General features: G+C 40.5%; 1 protein-coding gene across 10 annotated transcripts in view; it reads right to left on the bottom strand.

Annotated features, from left to right (window-relative positions):
• Positions 1-23,803, bottom strand: part of GRIP1 (glutamate receptor interacting protein 1) — a 328,811-nt gene that overhangs the window by 60,174 nt on the left and 244,834 nt on the right. For all 10 annotated transcript variants that reach the window (XM_030002723.2, XM_030002730.2, XM_030002731.2 and 7 more), the window contains 5 exons: positions 23,013-23,148; positions 21,919-22,064; positions 18,377-18,460; positions 17,437-17,512; positions 15,906-16,051 (listed from right to left, as the gene is read on the bottom strand). In XM_030002723.2, coding sequence (XP_029858583.1) covers positions 15,906-16,051; positions 17,437-17,512; positions 18,377-18,460; positions 21,919-22,064; positions 23,013-23,148 — 588 coding nt within the window. The remainder of the gene's footprint in view (positions 1-15,905; positions 16,052-17,436; positions 17,513-18,376; positions 18,461-21,918; positions 22,065-23,012; positions 23,149-23,803) is intronic.

Here is a 23,803-nt window from a genome sequence, read left to right as displayed (position 1 = left end):
TTAGACTGATTGTGAAATATTTGCAGAAGGCAGCACCAATGGAATTCTGCCTACAATCTGTTCCAGGAATGGAACTCACAAATAATTACTTTTTAAAACCATCTCCCAAAATAACAAAGACCCCCAAAATGGTGCAAATAATATATGAAGTCCTCTGCTGAGACCCTGCAATACAAAACACTATTTTCTCTATTGCACAAAGCATAGATAAAAATCACAGAACCATCGAATCATAGAATGGTTTGGGTTGGAAAGGACCTTTGAAGATCATCTAGTCCAGCTCTCCTGCCGTGGGCAGGGACACCTTCCACTAGACCAGGTTGCTCAAAGCCCCATCCAGCCTGGCCTTGAGCACTTCCAGGGATGGGGCATCCACAACTTCTCTGGGCAACCTGATAGATACATACATATGTACTAAAGAACTTCTCATACTTAATTTTTTCTTGCAAGTAGGACAGGAAAGAAAATACACAAGAACTTTGATTTCTTCGAAACACTCAGGCTCTTGCACGATTCTGTACCTGACTAATCACAACAAATAGAACAAATAAGGACAACACAATCTGCATCCCTGATGGCAAACTAAGACACAGCTGGTGTGTCAAATTTTACATATGCCAGCCTCAAAAGTAAGCCTATAAGTACACACTACTACGGATAATATTAAGTGCTGGAGTACCCATTATGTCTATTTGCCATAATAACCCTAAGTTTCCATCTAACGGGAACAGTAATAATTAGAGCGGGACTGGATTCTCTTCAAAAGCCTGCAGAGCACAAAGCCCCTTGCTGCCAGCACTTGACAGATGGGAACAAACACTGTGAACACCCAAACTTTGTGTCGAGCTGACAGCTCCCATCTGCCCAGGGCTCTACCAGGATAACGACGTCTCGGATAATCCCAAAAGCTTCAGAGCAAAGGCGTGCCCTGGACCTCTTGGTAAGACAGCTGACATGCACACGAAACAGTTAAGGCAAAGAAAGACACATCAACGCTGTGGTAGTGAGATACCCGAGCTGTCCGTGTCTCCCCGCCACGCGGGTGGGAGCTGAAGCCCTGGGAACAGCAGAGCCACACGAGCGAGGAGCCGGGCCTGGGACAGCCACTTCTGCTCCTCACCAGGGCGGCTGACCCAAGTGCAGCCCCGCTCCCACGCGGCTGGGCTGCCTGCCGTACTTGAGGTGCATGACTAGACCTTGCTCGAGGGTCCTCTCTACTGAGCCACGCCGTCCCATACATTCCCGATTACTTGTTATTTGCATGCGTTGGTGACCTCTGCGCACAAGCTAAGCGCAGTCTCTGCCTTGGAAAGCTGACTTTGGGTGTGCTTCTGCTAACATTGAAATCAACAGACTTGGTTTGGTTGAACAGGTAGGTGGTTTCAGGCTAGTCAAAAAAACTCCTCTGCAAAGCATATTAGGCGAGTATAAACCAGAAGAAAAGAAAAACTAAACTCTACACAGTTGTCCATAACAGAATTCTGAACGCCTAACAGAATTTCTGATGCTACAAGTTTGTACTATCAGTACCACTTTTTACTGCAAAACCTTTGGTCTCTTTTCAATAATCTGTGCTCTAGCACAGCTGTCTTATAAATAATTAGTGCATTGGCACAGCCATAGTATAAAATGCTACCATGCAGAAGGTCAAGGCTGAGATCTGACCTTGATATTTATGCACCAAGGAGCAGAGTGAGAGTTTTGCAGCTCTCGGGGGTTGCACAGGATATTTTGCCATTCAATGCCAACCACTCATGAAATGAAACTTTGGTAGAATGAGTCAGGTAACAAGTTTATTAACTGCCCTCTCCTTCCGCTTTGGTACTGCCTGAGTAGTAGCTCAGCAAAAACATTTCAAAGAAATACAGCAAGTAATTGAGGTAAACTGCCCTCAAATCTAACACAGAAGCCATGGTTCTGGACATAAGCTCTTCGATGCCACATTGCAAAAATAATCCAGGATTGCTTACCTGTTGCCTATGTATTTCCAGCTTTTCCCTTCCCAGTGCTCGTTCCAAGCAATACAGAAACAGTACTACTGGGAGTATTCACACGTTTAAAGTAAAAGAAAGTTTCTATATCCCCTGTTCTCTGCAGTGTACATTTCCAGCAAAAACAATTCCCCACATTTCTTCTCCCCAGATCCCAGCCAAGCAGTAACCTCTAGAAACCCAAGCACCCCACAACTGACGGAGTCCCAGCAATGAGAAGGGCACTCTTTCCATCTGCTGCCTCAGTAGGCAGCCTGCCAGCTTGCTGCCAGGGCCACCCTTGGCAAAGTTCCTATGCGGCTCCTCCTTTGTCGCAGGACAAGCCATTTCCCTCCTGCCAGAGCAGCTCCTGCTGCCAGGCTCGGAGGGACTCCAGGTCCTCTCATGCCCCTGTCTGAGGACTTTTTTCTTTTTGAAGTTGTTCCAGTGCTTGTAAGGTACACAGATTTGTATTTCAGTAATTACTGAATTTGTGTAAAGGAGAAACTCTGAAAAACCTTTTCCAGGTGTGTTTCTTTGTCTTTTTTTTTTTTTTTTCCCCTGGACCAGTGAAAATCCATCCAAATTTACCTAAGCTGTAAAGACCTTGAAAAATTAGAGGTCACAGTGCTTAAAAGGCTATTCCATTCAACACTGCTGAGCTGACCATAACAGAAAGACTGGGCTTCTGCAAATTGTAAAAACCCAAATGAGTAGCTGATTAAAATCAGCAGAACATCAATATAAATCATTATAAAAATACATGCACATAAAAAAACCTCAGAAGTGTCTGTTTACAAACAGAATGACATTAAAAGGAAAATATTACGGTCACCATGTGGGCACAAAGCACTTCGAACTTAACGAACCCCACAATGAAAATTGCCTGGATGAACTTATTTTTACCTCCCTTCTTTAATTAAATAATCACATATTCCTCCTTCTTCAAGAGCCTCATGCGGAAAGTAGACAGTGAGTATTTAATGAGTAGCAACACTTTTACCTTTTTTTTCCATGTTCATGCCTCAATTACTAAACAGTGTTCTCAACCTTCTCTGGGCATACGTGGTGGAGGGAGAGCTATTGTATGGTGCAGCCTCTGAACATTCATTACAACACATATTTATTAATGATTTTATCTTATAACCACCCTTTAGAGCAAAAGCATGGCATTTTCCCCACTGTATAGATAAACAAATAAGCATCAAAGAAATGAAGGTCAAAAGCATCCATTACTCCGGAGAGGACTATTTGAGACACCTACGCTGGGATTCACTGCACCAAAACGCAGGCATCTGTAGAGCAGACCTGACGGAGCTACACCTGAGTTGGCGGCCCAAACTCCCTCTACAACCATCAGAGAAAACTGGCATTTAAAAAATGTGTTTCACCTGCCCTAGTTTAGGCATCTACAACAAGATGAGATGATCTACTCTTTAGAACATTTCTCTCACTTGACTGCTTTTCAGATCACTTAGTACTACGCAGCAGGTGACTGATGAAGGAAAAACGTATGCAATCATTCCGATTAAAATCTATACCATAACACATATACTCCAAGTCATCTGAGTAAGGCTGCATGGACATCTAATTCTTGCATTTCCCATCCCTGAAGAGCTGAACTGAACAGAACTTTGCATAGACAAGAAAAATCTTTCCCCAATATACACAAAATCTTTTGGAAAAGTCATCACAAAATGCTGCTTCTCCTGAGCACACTGAGCTATGTCCTTTCAAAGACTTCCAAATGTGGCTAAGTCTGGGTGGATTTTCACTGGGATAAGCAGAAGAGACTTTCCCAAAAAGGGCTTTCTCTCCCTCAACCAGTACCTACTGAATTGCACGTCCGTGTTGAGTTAGTGGTGCAAACGGTGCTTAAACTAGAAGACTTTTATGCTGGGAGAAGACATTTTTGTTGGTATAAACTGGGTGTCCATTTGGTGAGAACTGAGGAGGGGGGCAAAGAAGCACAGCTCTGCTGTTTATTTCCCTATGAGCACAGCTCTTAAAATGTAGGACAAGAGCTAGATTTTTCTCCTTTGGGTCCTATTTTAAATCCCAGCTGAAATCAATGAGAGTCCTCCTACTGAGTCAAACGGGCTTGGACCAGGCCTTGGCTAACTTCATGAAAGGCACCTGAGAGCTGACCTAAGGACAGATAGTTCTTGTTCTCATCCTAAACACTTCAGGTGAGAGCACACTGCGGCAGTGCCGTGGCTAGGGATTACATGCAGCTTCATGTGCACGCAAAAACTACTAAATTCTGTGGAGAGAATCACCTAGCAGATCATACTCAACAATCAAGAGAAAACCATACATTTAGCTAAAAATGCAATTCCAGGGTATTTAATACCTGAATAAAGCATTTATTTTAAAATTAGAAAGTTAAATGTGACTAACAGCTAGTTATAAGTTTGCCTGAGCCAAAAATGGCAGGAAGAATTGCAGGAAGAATTTGTTTTAGATTTTCTTTGCAGCTATGGGTGATGTTGTGCCAAAATCATACTAATGACAGAGGGCAAACCACAGGCTCAGTGTGTCTGCAGTCCAGGTGGGGTTTTTTCTTTTCTTTTTTAAATTTTTAATTTAAGCTGCTTGAAACCTTTAGATTTCAATTAAGAACTCAGGCATGATGACCTGAATCAACAATATCTTTTGTATATACAATAAAGGATAAAGAACAGCTCAACTAGGAGTTTTAAAGAAAGTGTTGAGGCACTTCCTAAGTAACATAAAACAAGTCCCAAAGCTCTGCCTCAAGGTGTACATATTAGCATCTTTTCATGTATGTAACCTTTGGATTATCTGCCAGAAAAAAGTGAAAGTAACCCTGTAATTCAGAGGCAATATGGGTTATAGATGCTTGTGCGTAACACAACAGGAAACCTTACCCTGGAAAGCCCTTTCTTTCTCATTAGCATCCCCATCTCTGCCCCTCCATTGTCTGTCTCTCTTCTCCCCAGAGCCTCACTGCCTCTGATGCCCTACAGCCAATTTCGTCTATTGGCAAAGCCCTACTCTGCTTCCAATTTCATGCAGGTAACCTGAGGGTCTGGGTCACCGCATGACTTGACTCACTTCCAAGAAAGAGTGCTTTTATACCGGTGTGGGTTCTGCATGTAAAAATGCAATTTTATCAGCCAGGGAAGAAATGTCTGGAGGCACAGAAGAGGAAGGAAAAAACCTCAGCTTGCCACAGCTTTACCTGTAACCTTGGGAAGCCATCATATCCTTCATTACTCATCTCTTCAGGAGGGCTCGGCACTCTTTTTTTGGCTGCAGTGAGCCATGACTTTTCTGCTCGTGTCAGAATTGCAATTAAAGATGAAACCGGTGAATGGTCTAGATACGTACTCTTCGTAAAATCACTACCACCCTCTTCCCCTCCTCCAAGAAGAAAACCTGCAGTAAGGTGCTTGCCTTTAGTTTATTTCGAATGCATGTTCAATTATTACAGAAACATCATTTTGTTAGGGTCCTCCAGCACCTACATTGAAATAGCGACACGACCAATCAATAATAGCTGTCAGAATATACTGGCCAATTTCCTTACCAATGAAAATCATGAGACTCACAGAAGGTCAAACACCAATAACGTGAGTCACCAATGAATTGATTAAAAAAAGAAAAATCCAATGATTTTTTGGCTGAACAGAGGCTGACACACAGAGCAATTTTTATCAGCACTGTTTTCCCAAACCAGTCTGGTAAATATTGAGTTCGTAGGCTATGAAATGATCTCTTTAAATGAACAAAGCATGGTAACCACGCATTTAGGAAAAAGATGCAAAGACAGGTTATTATGGGTATTTCAAATTACTGTAGGGCAATGTGGTTTGAACACAGAGAACATAACATTTCACTCATTGTACAGCTATGCAACACCATCAGAAGTGTAATTCTGTGTTACAAGATCATGTTGTAAGATGTGGCACTGGTGCAATTAGCTTTGAGTAACTATGTTGATTTCAAGATAAACTCATTCAGCTTAGATGTTGATTTTTTTTTCCCCTACCTACACTTCCAGCTCACAGGCCTCGGTACTGCTTTCTCTGAGCAGTACACATCTTCCATGTGCTGAATACTACATGGTGCAATCTCACAGGATCTGCTTCAGATCTCATTCACACCGGTTTTGCACTAGAACGCCGTTAATTGAGACAGCTCATATTTAGGCAGAATACCTACAAATATTCATACTTTAAAATCCATCCTTTTTCAGCATAAATGTTCTGTAAAATGATGAATGAACCATGAACTTTAGTGTAAAGGGATCAACATCTGCCCTACTGCATCCCAATTTAACCTGTTAGTTTCTGGCCAGTACAGGTGTTCCAGGAAATGATCTGAGGGTTTCTCAGGCTTTCTCCCCTCGGCCTAACCTGTCGGGCACAGTCTGGGGGTGTGATACCGATGAAAAAAAGTCAAGAGGATGGAGTAGTTTGGTTCTGGATTTTTTAAACACCTCCCTCAGGGAAAGTCTTGGGAGACACTTAGTGTTTTCCTCTCCCTGGAACGGAGGCAGGAATGGAGCCTTTCCTGCTGTTATTTCCTTAGAGATGGGCCCTTTTAGAAACAGCTTCTGGGGTTACAGCCCAAGTTCTCTCTAATATAAAGAAAATAAAATCTGTCCCTTATTCCTTATTCTGTCAGATGACTGCAATGCCACTAAACCAAGTCCAAGGATGAATTTTTTAAATTGGTTTCTGATTACAGAGTTTCTCTTGCATTGAATTGCATGGCACATGCGGAAGATCCTTTAATCTCCCAAGAAGCTTAATTATCATCCTCTTTGTAAAACTTTCACACCTGCACTTTGAATTTAAGTTCTTCAGCTACCTGCTCGATTTTTTTTTCAGAGCAGCACAAATCAGGATACTTCATTATCCTTGTTAGTCTGCTGTTGACCAGCACACTAAGTAACAGATAAGCCAACTTACTGAAAGACCTCTTGACTAACTTCCAGCCGACCGGAGGTACGAGCATGTAGTAGAGATGGCAATTCTCTTTCATGCTGCATTTCATGGCACATCTGGATAGCCCTCATGCAAAGTGGAAAAATTTGATCAATCCTTTTTTTCCCCATCTTTTACTAAATATATATGAGGGTTATCTGCTCCTTCCCTCTGCTTGCTTGGAGCCTGGATGGTGGACAGGAGAGGTTATTACAGCAATCTCCTTCCATCATTTGTTTTTACATACTTACTGAAAGAAGCACAATAGCCTATTTTAATAGACAGAGGCTGCTTCCATTTGAGGATCCAAATCCTTGAATTAGCATCTAAAAAATTCAGACCACATGCTTTGTGAGGAGATAGGAGGATAGATTAGACAGGCTCTACTTTAATGAATGCCCATCATGAAATACATTAGATATTTCAGACTGATTTTTTTTTAATTGTATACTATTTAGACTAACTGCATACAAGTATGTGTTTCACCTTCCTGACAAGTCTTTGAAGGCAAATTTGTCCATTACTTTCAGTACCCAGTAAGTAAAACATAATATTTTCATACACGAAGTGGAACTTGGAAGATGATACCCCACCCCACCCCCCCCCCCCTTTCCTAGTTATTTATGACAATTAAATTGTACTTTTAGTTTTCTGTTACAGGGACATCTCATTTCACCTTTACAGTTTTTCCTCCCATACAAAGCAATGTTTATTAAGCTGCTTTTAATGAGGCCATGGTTTCAAAAGCACTAGAGAGAAATGTTAATTGGACCTGTTAGAGTAATTTGTAACTTATATGGTTCAGCTAAACTCCATTTATTTCTCTTTAGGGATGATCAAGAAGTCTGTAAAGAGAGAAATATCTGTAAGATTTATGAAATCCTTGTAAAACATAACAACTCCTCCCTTCTGTAATCATGTACTAGCAACAGGGCTATCAAACTGTGACAACAAATCACAACCAGGCAGAGAAAAGAAAGTAAAAAATTCTATAGGGCAAATATACTTGGGAGTGATAGACTTTTCTCATTAAAACATCTTAATTGCTTACAACTTGGCCACAGTTCAATCATTTGCTGTGATTTTTTCTTATGATGGTTGCCTCTCTCAGGCTGTATTTTTTTTCTTCCCTTAGTTATTTCAGCTGAAACAGGTCAGCTGTGCCTGAGAACATAATTAGGGAAAACCATACTGTTTTGGCCCCCTCCCCCCCCGAAAACTCTGTAGGCTTTATATTATATTTATATTGAAAATTCATGTTCTCTGTGTGTCTCCATTACCTGACAGATCTAGCACAGAGAATCAAGGGAAGAGCCAGGAGAAGGGGAGAGTAGGACTTTTTGGGCAAGAAGGGGAGGAACTGAGGTGAGAGGGTGATTGATCTGAAAAGAGGCTGCAGTACAAGAAACTTGGGAATGGTTTGCTAAGAGACAGGGACAGGAGAAAGGGCTAAAGGGCAGGCACGAAAACTGCAAAAGGCCTTTACGGAAGGAAATCAGCAGTGAGATAAATGTGTTGGAAAATTACCTAAGCCTTACTTGGCAAAAGACAGCAGAAAAAACTGGGCTGTAAGGAGAAGGATTAGCATGTTGGGGTTTTAGGACCTTCTAGAAAAGACGACTCAAACTAGGTCAGTAAGGAAAGGGAAAATCAAGCAGCTGCTGGGCAAAAAAGATGGTAATGCAGCGAGGACCATGGTAAGAACAAAGAACAGAGGAAAAAAGCATCACGCTTGCATGAAACAGGAAGGAAGAAGGGATCCTGAACCTTTGCAGTTCTCCGCTGCCAGCAAACATCTTTGAAACCCACTGGTCCCATGTGTGTCTCAAGTCTTTTCTGGTCCCCAGGAAGCACGTACATGCTGTGCTGGACAGCTGGTCTGATAACCCGGCTAACAGGGAGCAGGCTGGTGGGCTTAATGGTTCTCACTCTTTTGAGGAGCTATTTGGGTACAGACATAATGTCAGATAAAAAGATTTTCCCACAGAGAAACCTAGGTAATGGTACATAAAAACATGTCAACACTGTTAAAGATGTAAGCTCACACACACACTGGGAAACGACAAATTGACAGTTGCTTCTGCAACACAGTGATACCACTCATTAGATAGAGAAATACTATTTTCTTACAAGGCCCCATTACACACCTCTTTCACTACTCAACAGTCCTCATGATGAAATGAGTGTCCTGTCCATAAGACAAAGCACTCTAAGTTTTGAGGGAGCTAGCAGGGAATGAGTTGGCTGGGAGGTGTATAAGGCCTAAAGAGGGAACTGCAAGAAAGAGTAGAAGGTCATGTAACACGGAGGAGACACCCGAGTACTGCTTTGAAGTACCAGATTCTCTTTCTGTCACAATTTCTGTAAAGGCTAAAAAGGACATTTAAACTGTATTGGTCACTAACTGCAAGCATTTTCCTGTTTCACTATCAGCGGTCAGCAGCAATATCACACAAAGTATTGATGAATCAAGAACTGGGTTTTGAATTTGCCAGCCCAAAATGCTGGATTTTTTTTTTAAACTGTAATGCCTGTTCACCTTAGGTTTCCATGCTATCCATTTATCTCAAGAGGTGTTAAAAAGGTATTTATCTTCCTTTTAAACCAGGTAAATAGCGTAGATTAAAGCAGGTAAGCAAGCAGGAACTAATGCCTGCCTGATTGATATCAATCCTCTTATAGGCTCATGATGAGACTCAGTGAAGCCAGAACGTCATATTTAGTAGCAGCATGGGAGATGAAGGGTTAAAAGGAACAACCTCCACTTACTGTAAAAAAGCAGTCCTGAAAGCCAGAAAACCTGATAGCAGAAAATAATCACAAGCCTCAGACTTCTCTGAAGGAAAAAGCATCTTTCGGTGCCAAGGCTAAGTCATATAAAACACGTATCTTTCGCTAGATGAAATCCTAACAAGCTAGCACCACACAGAGAGAACTTATCCATTGTGTCCATCCACACCCGACTGTCAGTTCATACGAGTGTCCCTGATGCACACATCCAGCACTGACAGCAGAAAGCACAAACAGTGTGTTTGATAAACAAGGAACTTGTACAGTAAGATGAGAGACTAACGTGCCATACCACGTAGATTCAAATACCTGCTTAGTTTGCGCAGTGTGAACGTGAATTGCGCATTGGCCTCCATGAGAGACAAAAAATCTCACCTTTTACCTAGTGACACATCTGCGAGTGGGTATTTCTGAAACTCTTAGGAGAGATATGTCTGTGTCATCTTCTGCCTTAAGAAAGAGCCAATACATTTGGAATGACCTTGGGACACTGAGGTTTTCTCCTTGAGATCTGCATATTGCCTGAAGCACTCAAACTGTGGCAGGATTAGGGCCTCAGGAAAAAACCACCAGGAAATTAATAACTTTGCATTCAGACAAGGATCTGGGCAGTGCCTTCGATAAGCCTGTGGTCACATACCGAAGACAGAAAAAAAAAATTCAAAACGAATAGCTACATAAAAAGGTTATTATCTCTCCTCTGGGTCTTGTGACTGTATTGCATGCACACCTAGCTGGACAGAGACTGAGCAGACAATCTCAATCCTGACATTTCCCAACTGGCACGCTCGACTTTTTGACTTCAAACATTGTCTTCTAGCATAATTTGTGTATGTGTTTGTGTAGCAGTATTTAGAGTAATACTTCAACTAATACAGCTATTGTGACCTTTGCTTTGCACATGAATTTTCATTCAATCTGTCTCTGAAGCAACATAAGAAAGGAAGCATTCTTTGAAGGTTTAAGTAACTAATTCATATTTAGAATTTCAAGGGATCTAGGTCTGTTGCTCTGTGGCAGCCAGGAGACCTGCAGTTGCAGTCAAATGCTAGAGTACGCTACCTATCTGTTCTGTCAAAGACTTGTAAGAGACAAAGTAAATGTTAATTTTAAGTTTATAAAGAAACAGAAGGAAAAAGGCAGTGTGGAATCATACAGGCTTCCTGACTTTCCTTCAACTTTCAAGGTCTTGCAACATTTACAAGGTTTATGAGGATCTTGAGTCTGTCCTTGGAGTCTCTGGAGCTCCTGTTCCTTGGTCTTGTAAAACTCTATAGCTCTTAAAGGTCTCCACAGCTCGGGATACGCTTGAGTGATACTGCTTTATGAAACTTAAGGGGCAGCCCTTAAGTTTTTTTTTCCTCCGGTATTTCTTGTCTTGCACAAATTACTGAAAGTCTACACTGGATCACAGATCACCCCACCTGATGTTTAAACTATGCAAGCTTTCTCTCCCTAGTGCTCTTGTCAGGCAGAAATACTGAAGGGTGAGGCAGATTTCTTCAAATGTACTCTCACAAAATTGTTATGGCCTTTTGTTTTTCTGGGGTTTTTTTAATTGTTTTTTTAATGGATGAACTTAAAAAAGGCAAAAGGCTCAGGCGGTGTTGGTTAAACTGCTGTCAGACTTACTAGCAATGAATTTGATTGCATGAATAATGCCCTTTCTAGTAAGTTCTATCAGTGGTAAGTGTTGAGTTCAGAAAATTGAGGGTGTTGCTCTAGCTGAAGGTGACCGGTTCTATGTCAGGGTGACGCTGGTAGCTTGGGACTAAAAAACAAGCTGACCTTATCTGTTTTGCAGAGAACAATTACAGGGTACCACATTCCAGCAAATTTATTCTGGCTCAAATAAGTGCCAGAACTGTTAAAGAAGCCAGAGAAACATATGGAATTTGAATGTGCAATATGTTCCTTCATTTCTGAAGGCCACAGAGTGGTTTGAACTAAGAAACACACCGTGAAGAGATGAGAGAGAAAGAGGTTGTGTCTCTCAGGTGTAAACAGATAACAAAAGCTTACTTTTGTGCCAAAGTCCTGCCAATAGCTAATAGTTTTGTTTAACTACAGTATCCTTGATTCAAAGATTACCCCAGCAAGAACATCCAAGATTTAAAAAGCAGACTGCTCAAAAGCTCAGCAGCAGCAATTTATGAACTAGAGTTACATAGAAATGTTATGGGCCAGCATTTAAACTCAAGATAGTCTTTACCTTTGAACTTTTCCAAATGGTCCCTTTCAGAGTAAATATGGAAGATGACCCAAGCAGATGCAATCCCAGTTACAGAGAGAACAGAGAGCCCAGTAGCATCATGACAGATTTTGGAAAACTGAAGGGAAACTACATCTGCTCTACTTCCAAATAAATGTAGTGATAAACTTTTATTTCTTGTTTTGACAGGGGCAGTGTGAATCTCTGTCTGCAGCTTGTTATTAGCATTGCATTCTAATTCTCATTCTCACTCTGAGGATGCCTGACCTATAGCCTTCAAGCTGTGACTAGCTTGTTAGGACACTCCACCCAGACCACTGCCAAATAGTGAGAACTTTGGTCTTCCCAACCTAAGTTTACAGCTTGGAATTAATATTTGCTGTTTAGTTGCCACAGGAAAAGATTCAGGCTCCAAAATCATTTTGGCAGTGGCAGCAAAATCACTGCTAGCCACCACTCTGCCTCTACTCCTTCCCCTCCAAAACATGAGGGGCACAGGTGTAGTCTTATGGCGCAGAGAGCTGCAATGTTCAGACCTCTCCCACCACTGGATGAAAAAAAGGTGATCCACATGACCATAAAGGTTGGACACTTCAGGTGTAAGGATTACAAAGAAAAGTGATAAAGCCCACAAAGTTTACGTTACTTCCACACAGTTGTGTGTAGGGCAAGTCACCATACCCATCTCCTCTGCAAACTCTGAAGCGCAGCATTATTAAAGCCTCACAAAATTAAAAAATGCAGGTAGTTTCCACTAAAACCAACGAGGAGTACAAGCAACCACATTGCTTCATGATCGGAGGAGGTGTTTTGGAAAACAGATATTTGGAAGACTGCTACCTCCGCAAATTCAAATGTAACTTTTATCAGGTTATAAAATATTTTCTCAGAAATTATGTTTTCCTATTTTCCTCAGGGATTATCTTGGTATTTCCAAACTCCTACTATTTTAAAGTCTCTTTGAAACTATACAGCAGTACACTCCACACACCAACCTGGAAACATTTTCAGTGGGGGCGGGGGGGGAAGGCAACCCAAAACCAAAAACCCAAGAAGCTAACAACATCTCTTCCAAGAAGCTGAATTGACAAGTTTATTTCCTAGGACCCAGCTGAGCAGGATACTTCAGGATGTATTTAAGCAAGCACAAGTGTAACCCCAGTATTCAATGGGACTAGTCACATCTCCTGCATTATATACACACTCAATTACCCTGCACAGAACCCCTTGATGCTTTTTTTACTCCAGTTTGTCTAGGTTCCAGAAACAATAAAATGTTCAAGCTTCCCAGGTGACCTCTTGAAGACTTCAGGCGAAGGAACTAAACTTTGAGAAATATAGCACCTTTGAAACAGCTTATGCTTACAGGAGTATAAAAAGTCAGTTACACACTACAGGACTGTAGCTGAAAAATAGTTCAGGATTATTTTCTTCACCTAGTGTAACCTTTTCAAATCAAGTTCCAATTTCATGCTATCAGAATACAATTTATGGCTCTTTCCAGCTGTGGCCACACGGAATGCTACTTTACAGGATATAACCATCTGTTAACAGAAGAGAAGATATTAAAGCAAAAAATGGTACAATTACATCTCTATGAGTAAGATATTCTACTGAAAGTTTATACCAGGAGGACCCTATAGAATGCACCAGACTTTTATATAACTTTTGGATTGTTGTCCCCTCTCAGCAGGCTAACCTACTGAACTAGTTTCAAGCATCAGTTACTGATAAGCCACCTTCCCAATGCTCTTCCTCTTGTTTTAGCCTATCTTCATATTCACATCAACCCTGAGGTGGCATTACAAATAGCTTGTCTTGTGGGTAACAAAAGAGTCAGGGAACAGAGCAACATTTCTGTAACTCTTAAATTTCTGTTCATGGCTCATACCTTTCCTTTCATGTTACTCCCAACTTTGACTTCACTGCTCTTGAGCAGAAGTAAGTGAAGATTCAAATCAGCACTGTTTTCCTGGGCCAGGAATCGATGGGTTAGGATGGGTGGTTTTCAGCCTTTGCGCCATGATCATAACATAACTGCAAAAAGCAAAGCAAGCTTCCCACCACTTTTCATACCACTGCTGGAAAACTATGCAGGGTGTGCAAACTGGAAAAAATCAAAACCTACTGGGGGCTAGATAAAATCTAACAAAATCATAAGGCATTAAGAGAGAGCCTTACTGGATCCCTCCTTATTTCTTCTTGCAGACACTGCAGGACCACCATCCCATACATTTCCCAGTGTTCGATACTCCCTTTTCCTTCCTTCTTTCTGACTACACAAGCTTCAGGTTCTTCTACCTCCTTAAGTTTCCATAGGATAACGCATTCATTGCCAGGAAGGCGGGAACAATAAACCCAGATTTGTTACAAGAACAAAAGGGAGGTAGCTGAGTTTATTCAGAGAAAGAATGACATGAAGAGACTGACTGGTAGGTACTGCCTGTACAGTTACAAGCCTGCAATTTCCAGCTAAGATCTGTATCCTCCTGCACTGTGCTCTATCCAGATAACACTGAAAAGAAGGTTCCTGCCTTGAACAACTTGCAATTTAGAGCACAACAGAACTTCTCATCATGTGATCTTGTCCTCACACAAACCTGCAAAGATTTCTAAAAGATCCTCAGTGAAATTGAGGCTGATTTCCTCCCTGCAATATACAGGAGAATGGGGATGGGAGTTTTCTCTGAAATAAAAGCCTTGCTGGGAACTTTGTCTGTCTAAAGCCAGGGATTCTTTTTTCTATGAGATCTTGCTCTTAGAGAAAGTGGAGTATAAAGAATCTGGTTTTAACTGTGATGATAAATAGGGTTTGGTCATCCATCATCTTCCAAAGAGAAGAGGAAATAAATGAAAACACCTAAATTCTAGTTCTCTTCAGGTTACAAGGTCACCTGCCTTTCCATTTTCTACACGGAAGGTTCCTGCCCAGATGCCGAGCTGACTCCACCTTTCTGGATGTGAATCTTGCACGACTGTCCAGCAGGCCTGCCAGACACCATGCAAACCTGTCACTCCATTCTTGATAGTTAAGTAAACAAAGATATATATATTATATATATTATATATATAAAATAATAATAAAAAACCCCCAACTGTGACTTTGAGAAAAACAAAGAGGCCTGTTCCAGAATAAACAAATATCTGACATTATTCTTCTAAGTATTAATCTTTTCTAAGGCTTTGAAGTTTGACGGTGCTATTTCACAAATTCCTATGAGGCTGCTTTACTGCTATGCTAGAAATCTGACTGTGGAACTGAGGAGGAAATGAAGAGAAAGATCCCCAAACAGAGAAGAAATATTTTAGTCCAACTGGTGAATATTTCTATTTCTTGCTGCCATGAATTTTCTGTATCTTGCAAAAATGGAGGGGATATGACACCTTCCAAAACAAATGGAAATAACTCAATCCCAAATCTGTTGTGAAAAGTCATCTGCTCTTCTTGACTTTCCAGAAAACCTCCCGTATCTTCAGTGAGTTCAGTCAAATTTTGTATAAAGCCTAAGCTCATTTTTCAAGCCATGATTTGCCACCTCTGCATTTCTTAACAAACTTTCTCTTCCCCATTCTTTTCTCTGTGGCAGTTTTGTGACTTCTTAATAATGTCTTGGCCACCCAGCAACACTGGCAAAAGGCAAAAGAATTCCTGCAAAACCAAGTAAACCCCTCTTTCACGTGACATAGAAATGCTTACTCTTCATTAACCTTTATTATAAACTAGTCACTGGAAAAGTTACTTTGCTGGAATCCACACTATGGTTTCACTCTACAAACCATGAAATGCCAGAATGCTAAATTACAGTAAAATACTGCTCACCTCCTTATGAACCCAAGATTAATGACACGGTGCAGAAGGGAATAGCAGTGCTACTAGGAGCGTAACAGGTCACGTTCACTTCTGAAATAGCTCATCAAGAACAGGCAGCAAAACATCACAGACGGTTCCCAGAACTAAAGCCCCACTTCTCAACCTACCCATCACTGAGACATCGTATTCAACCAGCAGAGTCGCCTCCTGTCCGCATTGTTTGAGAATACTCATGGCTTCAGCATGTGTTGTTCCGAGCAGTCGGATCCCATCAACACTCAGCAGCCTGTCTCCGGGCTTGATTGTGCCCTCTCTGAAGGGAGATTAAAGGAATGATCTTTATTAATATAAGATAAATTGATTTGGAGATAATACCATTTTTATGCAAAGCCATTCTCTCACACCTGCTCTGACATCCATCCCTCTTGCCTTAACACTTAACATTTACTTTGATGGTGAGAACGTTCAGAGGGCGCAGTGGAAAGGAAATTGCTTTAATTGGAAAGTCAGCGACTGGAAAACGGCTTAACACATAGTGAAATAATCAAGTCATGTTAAATTTCAACTAAGTATAGCTTCTCCTTCAACATACGCTTTCTTTCTGCCTTGTCCACACAACTCCTCTTTCATACATACATAAACACCTCCTCCCCCGATATTTTCTTAAAAATAAATACGAGGTGCAAACACATGGGTGCAGAAACAGATTGCAAAATATGAATGTCCATTTACTGATTTTCTTCAAAAATATCCCTTATTTGGATAATTCCATTTTTCTTTTCTTCCTACCTAAAAATAATTTGGCTATAAATGTACACTGTCTTCCAGGCGTATCTCATAACATATTCGTAATCATAATAGAAAATGAAGTACTAACATTGTCAGCTCAAGAATTGGAGAGAAAAACAAGGAAGCAAGGGGGATGAGGGTAGGAAGAAAGGGAGGGACAAAAGACAAATGCTCTCTTGAAACATCTGCTTCTCAATTAATGTTTCCAAGGTCAAAAAATGTCGACATAGGCTACAGAAAATCAGTCTGCTTGAAGGAAATTGCCCTTTAAGGTTCTTTAATGGTTTAAGGACATAAATGCCATTTTTGAAAAATGTAATTCATACATACAAATAAAATGAATATTCTTTCTTTATATAGATACAAGATGGTATTACATACAAATATGTTCGTTGGGCCAAAACATAAATCTGTACTCAGAAGCTGTCCAGGTGAAGTTATGTGTGAACTCACATATGCAGCTATGTACAAATGTCTTAAAAAAATAATACACCACCACCCAAACACATGACAGTATTTTTCTGAAGAGCAAGAGAAAAAGATTGTGGTGTTAGAGTATAAAAAGCATGATTAAGAGCTACACCAGTTGTCCCAAGGCTACACAAAAATGTGCTCTGACCTATCACAGGCATTTGTTCTAATTATTTTAGGTTGATTTTTGAAAGTGTTTAATGGGTAAGTCTTGAAACATGCAACATACTAAATTAAAGTTCACACACACCACGATGTGCCAAGCCTCTGTGGTTGCCTGTTACTGATATTATTATTACAATTAAATACATAAACCATGAATTTCAAAGGAATGGGTTTGAATATATCTACTTCACTCCAAATCCTAATTTCTGTCTCAAATAATTCACCTATTTCCATTTCTCTTTCACATGTACTCCAGAGAAAGATGAATTGTACCTGTCAGCAGGCCCTCCAGGTCTAACACATGTTATTACAACAGGACGAGATTTATTTCTGTCATCGTGTGCTCCACCTAGAAAGGGGAAAGTGAGAGAAAGCACACCTTAATTCTATGCTTTCCAAGAAAGCTCATTTCCAAAAGAGGAGCCTAAATCTTGCACCATGCACACTTACAGATGGGCTAAAAAGATCAAAAAAAGGCCAAGACATTAATATGAACCTCCACTGAATTTCATCTTAAATAAAATCGACCTACTGTATGGTATAGATGATTCTTTATAAAATATTTCTACAGAGTGATTCTTAAAAAATGTATATTCTTTTCTTAGAACTTCTACTCTGCAAATGTGATCTCAGTGTGAAAATCTACTGTTCTGCAATGTTTGCTGCACAGAGAAAAAAAAAATCTGTATTTCATGTATACTCAGAATAATGAGTGGCCACTAAGGAATTTATATATTAAATTAAAAAAAAAAAAAAGTTTTCACTGAAGAAACTAATAATTCACCATTGGGGTATATTATTTAACAGCTGCATCTTTTCTTCTGTTCTTTCAGTCAGTGATAATACTTTTGTTGTACACTTCAGACTATCAGCACGATTAATCAGACTTCATACCTGATTTATCCAAATACTACATGTGAATCTTTTTTAAGAACTACAATCTTCCTGCTGATTTCAGTGGTAGCTGAATCTGGTTTTATGTGAACTGAACTTTGTCATGTTCTTGGCATAGTTCATTAATTACTTCCACAAACAAAAATTAGAGCGGTTCATAAAAGCAGTACATGAATGAATGGAAAAAGTAATACATAAATCACAGAGATTTTTACAAAGTGTAAGCCATAAATTTTGAAATTATTTCTTAGTGCTATAAAAACTTAATGCTTTTTTTGCTGATTTGAAAAATACAGACATTTCAAATTTAATAACTCACCTCTTATTACAAATCCGAAAGTGTTCCCCTCTTTATGTAAAGTAACTTCCACTGTTCTAAAGATGAGACCCGATCCTTGTACAGCTAAAAGAAAAAAAAATAGAAGAAAGATTCCAAAACTTAATTATTATTATTTTTCGAATTATACACACAGATCTGCGCCTTTTCCAATTTAAGCTTGCTATTGTGTTTCTGATCATACAATTGGAAAGACTCTACTACAGAACAGTCAGATTAAAGGCCTGTAATTAAATACAACTCATCCTCTTTTTGAGAGAATTTTGAGCCAGATATTTTGCAGATTGCCAACGGTTTGGAAAAAGCGCCATAGATACGTGTAACAGATGAGGAATTTGAGCCTTACTGTTTACATTGTGGTATAATTTTGCTTTTCTTATAGTTACAGAAGAGAGTTAGAGAAGATGGAAATATACAGTGAGACACAAAAATGACAAATTAAACTCTTAAAGCTACCTATGGAGTTGGTTGTTCAGCCATGAAAACATTCAGTTGTATTGCTTCAAGTCAAGACAGTCGAGATTTTTAGGTCTAGCTCTAATCTCAGATTACTAGATTAAGATGAAAAAAGTATTTTGTATCATAAGGATTTGTTGTTTCTTTCCTTTTTCAAAATGTAACATGCTCCTCATCGTTGTTGAGTAAAAAAAAAATCTGTGACTTCTAGTCGAGTCAGTATTTTCTCTGTAAGCATGAGAGGAGTGGTGCACAGCTGGGTTAGGAGGCGAGAATCCTAATGCACAGACCAACACATTTGGGTGTGATAATCCACTTTACAGAATTTGAAACCACCACTGTTAAGAGACCAGTGGCCAGTTTAGTATTAGCTTTTACAGGAAAAATTTTGGCAGGGTGTAAGAACTGCCTTTTCCGAGGGAAAAGGGCGCTGGGCAAAATCACACGCACGCACACTTCCCAGCTTCCAGTAAGATACTGCAAACAGCACAACACGCGTAAAGATTAAGAAAAAAACCTCTGTAAAACACATGTTCTGTGAGCAGCAGAACTAATGAAAACTTACGTCCTTTAATGCTCCTGCCTGCAATAACCAGAGTTTCCCCGTCCCCCGTTAGGATACCTGGCGGGGGCAATGGACACTGGGGAGGCACGTGCTGCCGGCCACCGACGGCCCCAGGAAGAAGCGGTACCCGCTCCGTGCTGCATGCCTGCCTCTCTGCGGACTGGCTCCCCGCTTTGGGGACTCGCTCAAGGGTCTATTTCCATGAAACGTACCGTAATGTATTTTTTGTTGGAGTCTTTCAATCCCTATTAAAAAAGTTACTGCAGGGAACCAGAAGAACCACCCAGTGAAATCACAGAAATCTCATTTCCTTAGGGAAACAGGGGAAAGATGGCCCTCCAAAGCATTGCTCTGTATTGCAGTAATTCCTGCTACAGCTTGAAGATCAGGACCACGTTACTGAAGTCCATGCGGTTGTTTCCCTTCCAGCTAGAAACATTTTATTGACCGAAAAGGACCAAATTATGGGGAGGAGAAGACAACTCCTGCCTTCATTCCTACCAACAGACAGCAGCCCTGCGTGTAGCTCAAGCTGAACCCACGCTTCCTAATCTGCTTGGTGTGGCCTGTAACCTCCACTGGGGACAGAAAAAACTGTAGTTCAGGAGCAAGGAATGGCACGCAGCGTCCCTTCACTTGGGCAACCACCGTTCAGGTGGCTGTCCTTCCACCCCAGCCTCAGCCTGGGAGGGGAAAGAACTCCTTAACCTTTAGCAACAACAAAAGGCAGATGCGAGGCTGGCATGGCTCACGTTCCAGTTTAAAAAATTGAGGTGGCTCGTGCTGAAAATAGCAGCTGGATGCTCCTGCTGTGAACACCACTAGACAGGGAAGGAAGCACTAGGGAGAGTGGGATTACTAGTGCTCAGCCAGATTTAATCCATCATTATTAAAGTACTGACATTTCCCCACTCTGAAACCATGGCAGTCCTTCCTCTGAGGGGGCAACCATAAGAACAACAGCAGAATTTCATTATGTATGGGGCAGGGAAGGAGGTGCCAGGACTTTACCATGTGTCCTACTGGAAAGCTTCTGTGTATAATGAAGGCACTGCGTCTAGCTTGTTCACTAGAAGTTAATGGGAACAGCTAGACTGCTAATTATCTCCAACTGTATTAGCTATGCTTGTATAAAGAGGTCAGAAATCCCAAGGACTTAAAGAAAAAGTTACTACTGCTACTGTAATTTAGCATGTCAAAATCCTGTTTTAGTGGACAAGAGTGGCACATATGCCAAAAGCGGGTCAAATGGAAGGAAGCCCACTTGATCAAGTGCAGAATAAATAATGCTCATAAAACAATTACATCTCCAACAAAATAATTCTGAACTCAGCTGACTTCATTAACTCAAATACTGTGTTTTTCAACATGAAGTTCCCTTACCACAAGCGAATACTAATCAACAGAGAACATTCAAAACGTATTAAGGTGGTTGTCAGGAGGTCATAAAAACAACCAAATATGTAATTAGACTAACTCTCCAGCTGCTAGAAAGCAGTGGGGAGTTCATCTGCTTCTGAGCACCAAAAAAAGTGATGGATTTTTTTGGCTTCTATTGTGAGGAAAGTCTTTATTTAAGGAGACAAGAGCTTCCTAGTTGGCTCTGCAGATTTTTCTGGCCAAACACCAGCAAACCACATCTTCTCCCCTCCAGTGACCAGCATGAAGGAGCACAGACTCTTTCAAAGGTGCAACCCCCTTGGTGCCAGACAGCCACCTGCCATTCACTCCTTCACTTTAGGTCCCAACGTTTCCAACCCACCGTTTCTCTAGCTTTCCCTTCATACCTGATAGCCTCAATTCCCACTGATTTCCTCCCACAGACACACAGACATAAGCACAAAAAGAAAGAGCAAAGGAGGGGCAAGGAAAACATTCTGTAGCATTCTGTGACTTCAGCGTCAGCATAAACTTGCATTTTGAAGACAATCCTGCTCAACTGTTTCAGTCACACAATTCTTGCAGGTTTATATATCCCCATGGCCTACCCTACTGGGTCTGCTGCTCTAGAAATGAGATGTTGCCCAAAAGCGATGCCAGAAAAGACTGGAAAAGTCCCAGAGTATGTTGTTTACCTGGGAAAGTGGGAGGGTGCTGCAATTGGAGAGAAAGAAGGCAAAGGCAGAGGCAGAACTCACAGATATTCACTGGTCTCATCTCTGAAGATCTTACTGTAACAAGAAGGATTCTCTTGCCCTGGAATCTACCTAATCTAATTCCCAGTATTCAAAACTGTAAACAAACAAACAAAAAAACAGTGGAGGTTGACAACTCTGCTCTGTCATTGGTGGGATTTATGCTCCTAAAACACCTGAGCATCTCTGAGAGCGTCCCCTTGTACTGCTAGTTCTTTCGTACTGCTTCCACACTCTGCGATAAGTCAGAGGAAGAAATTATAAGAAAACCATCGCTACCAAAAATGAAGATAACCAGCCATGCCCATCTCACTGCTGACAACGTCTGCTATTCTGCATAGGTTTCAGTTTGCTCTGCTATTACTTACAGACTGGAGGCAGCTCATACTCCACTTCTAAAACAACCCTCTCGCCAACGTTCTTGAGCAGGCTGATGATCTCATCGTGGCGAAATTTGGTCAGGTTGATTCCATTCACAGATTTGATGTAGTCCCCTACATCCAGCTGGTCACTCCTAGGAAAATGTACATATTCCTTTTGTTAAAGACATATCTGCTGGACCAAACTATACCCTTTAAATTACTATTTAGTGATGGTAAGAAATATTTCTTCCATTCCTCTAGATTAAAACAAGATGATCTTTCAAACAGAAAGTGGCACTTTAAGACCTTAATCTAGTCTAGCTTGTTAAATATTAAAAGAGGAACGTTGTTGCATTATTAATTTCTGAAGTACAAAACCAGCTGTACAATAAAGGAGTTGGATGATTTGACTGGTTTGGGCATAGGATCCGGGAAATCATCTTCTTCATGTCCCCATCTTTCTCTGTCTCTTTGGGAAGCGTCCAAAACTATGTTTTTTGGACAATAGTTGCCTTCTCAGCTAACATCACAGCTACAGGAGATAGGTCACAGCCCAAAAGCCTATGTTCTGCTCAGTTACTTGGAATGATTTAGCTTTACCTTTACCTTTTGACTTGTTTCACTCATGAGCAACAGCTTTTTTGTTTCCACTGTAGTAGTAAGCAAGGTAGCTATGACTTCAGACTCTTTTTAATCTTAAAGCCAGCTGATGAATAGGTTTTTTTAAAAAAATTAAATTATGGTAGTACTATGATTAGTTTTTCCATTTTATTTTTTCCCCTCAGTATTTTATGCTTCTTCTCTCACGTTTTGTTCAAGGACAGAAAAATAGAGAAATAAAACGTATATAATTTAGAAGAAACTTAATTAGTCTTACGATGACTTTCAAATACCTCATCGGTATTTCTAGTATTTGTCAAAGTAGCCTTGAGGGAAGAGAAGGACCAGCTGTTGCCATTTCTCTCTAAGCTTCTCTGGTCTGATGGGCTGCCATTATAGATGCATCTAGTCACATATTTGTTAGTGACCTTTCTGATGCGGTACGTATTTCTGAAGCAATCACATCTTATAATGCATTTTGTGGCTGGAGATGTGGTTACCTAGCAGCGATTCCTCCTTGACGAAGGTTAGATACTCTTGGTTTCCCATCCTTGTCGATTCCACCCGATACTGTAAGCCCTAGGGTGGTGCCTTCTTTTTTCATTAATTCAACTATTGTTGAGCCCTTGAATTCCTCTGTTGAAAGAAAATTATTGGCATTATTAAAATTTAAGTGATAACACAGATGTTGCCTTTCTAAAATGTCATCTACTTCCCAAGAAAATCATTGTCTATGTTAATAAGAAATAACGTGTACATCTGGAGATTCTTTATGTTACAATTCACAAGTTCTGTCTGCAAGGCTCTGCATATATATAAATCTGAGACATATGTTCTGTAAAAGGTTATTAAAAACTACACCAATGGGCTAGTATACTATCCAGAACCAATAAATACAAAGTCTGGCAACACTTACAATTAAAGATAGTTGTTTCACATTTTGAAAAAGCTATCTTTTCTCATTTTCTGCTTTCTCACTCTGAACCCGATGTTTTATAAAGTACTTCAACTGATTAACAAAATAGAAGGGTAAAAGACACAACAATATAACGGTACTAGAAAATTTTAGATCCAGACTCACTTTGAGGCCACTAGTAGATGTCAGTGTTAATCAAAACAATTGAACATAACAAGAATCCAGATGGAGATTGAACGTATCAGATCTTAACAGTTTTATTCCTTATTCTTACACAAACAAATCCCCACTATAATGCTGTGAAATCTCTGCAGAACAGGTATAAAGTAAGTGAAGGGCTTTTGTAGTTACAGTTGTATATAAAATTTCCCTCAC

This window comes from Aquila chrysaetos, chromosome 26, assembly GCF_900496995.4.
Source record: "Aquila chrysaetos chrysaetos chromosome 26, bAquChr1.4, whole genome shotgun sequence".
Taxonomy (NCBI): domain Eukaryota; kingdom Metazoa; phylum Chordata; class Aves; order Accipitriformes; family Accipitridae; genus Aquila; species Aquila chrysaetos.
This window is presented reverse-complemented; position numbering and strand designations above follow the sequence as displayed.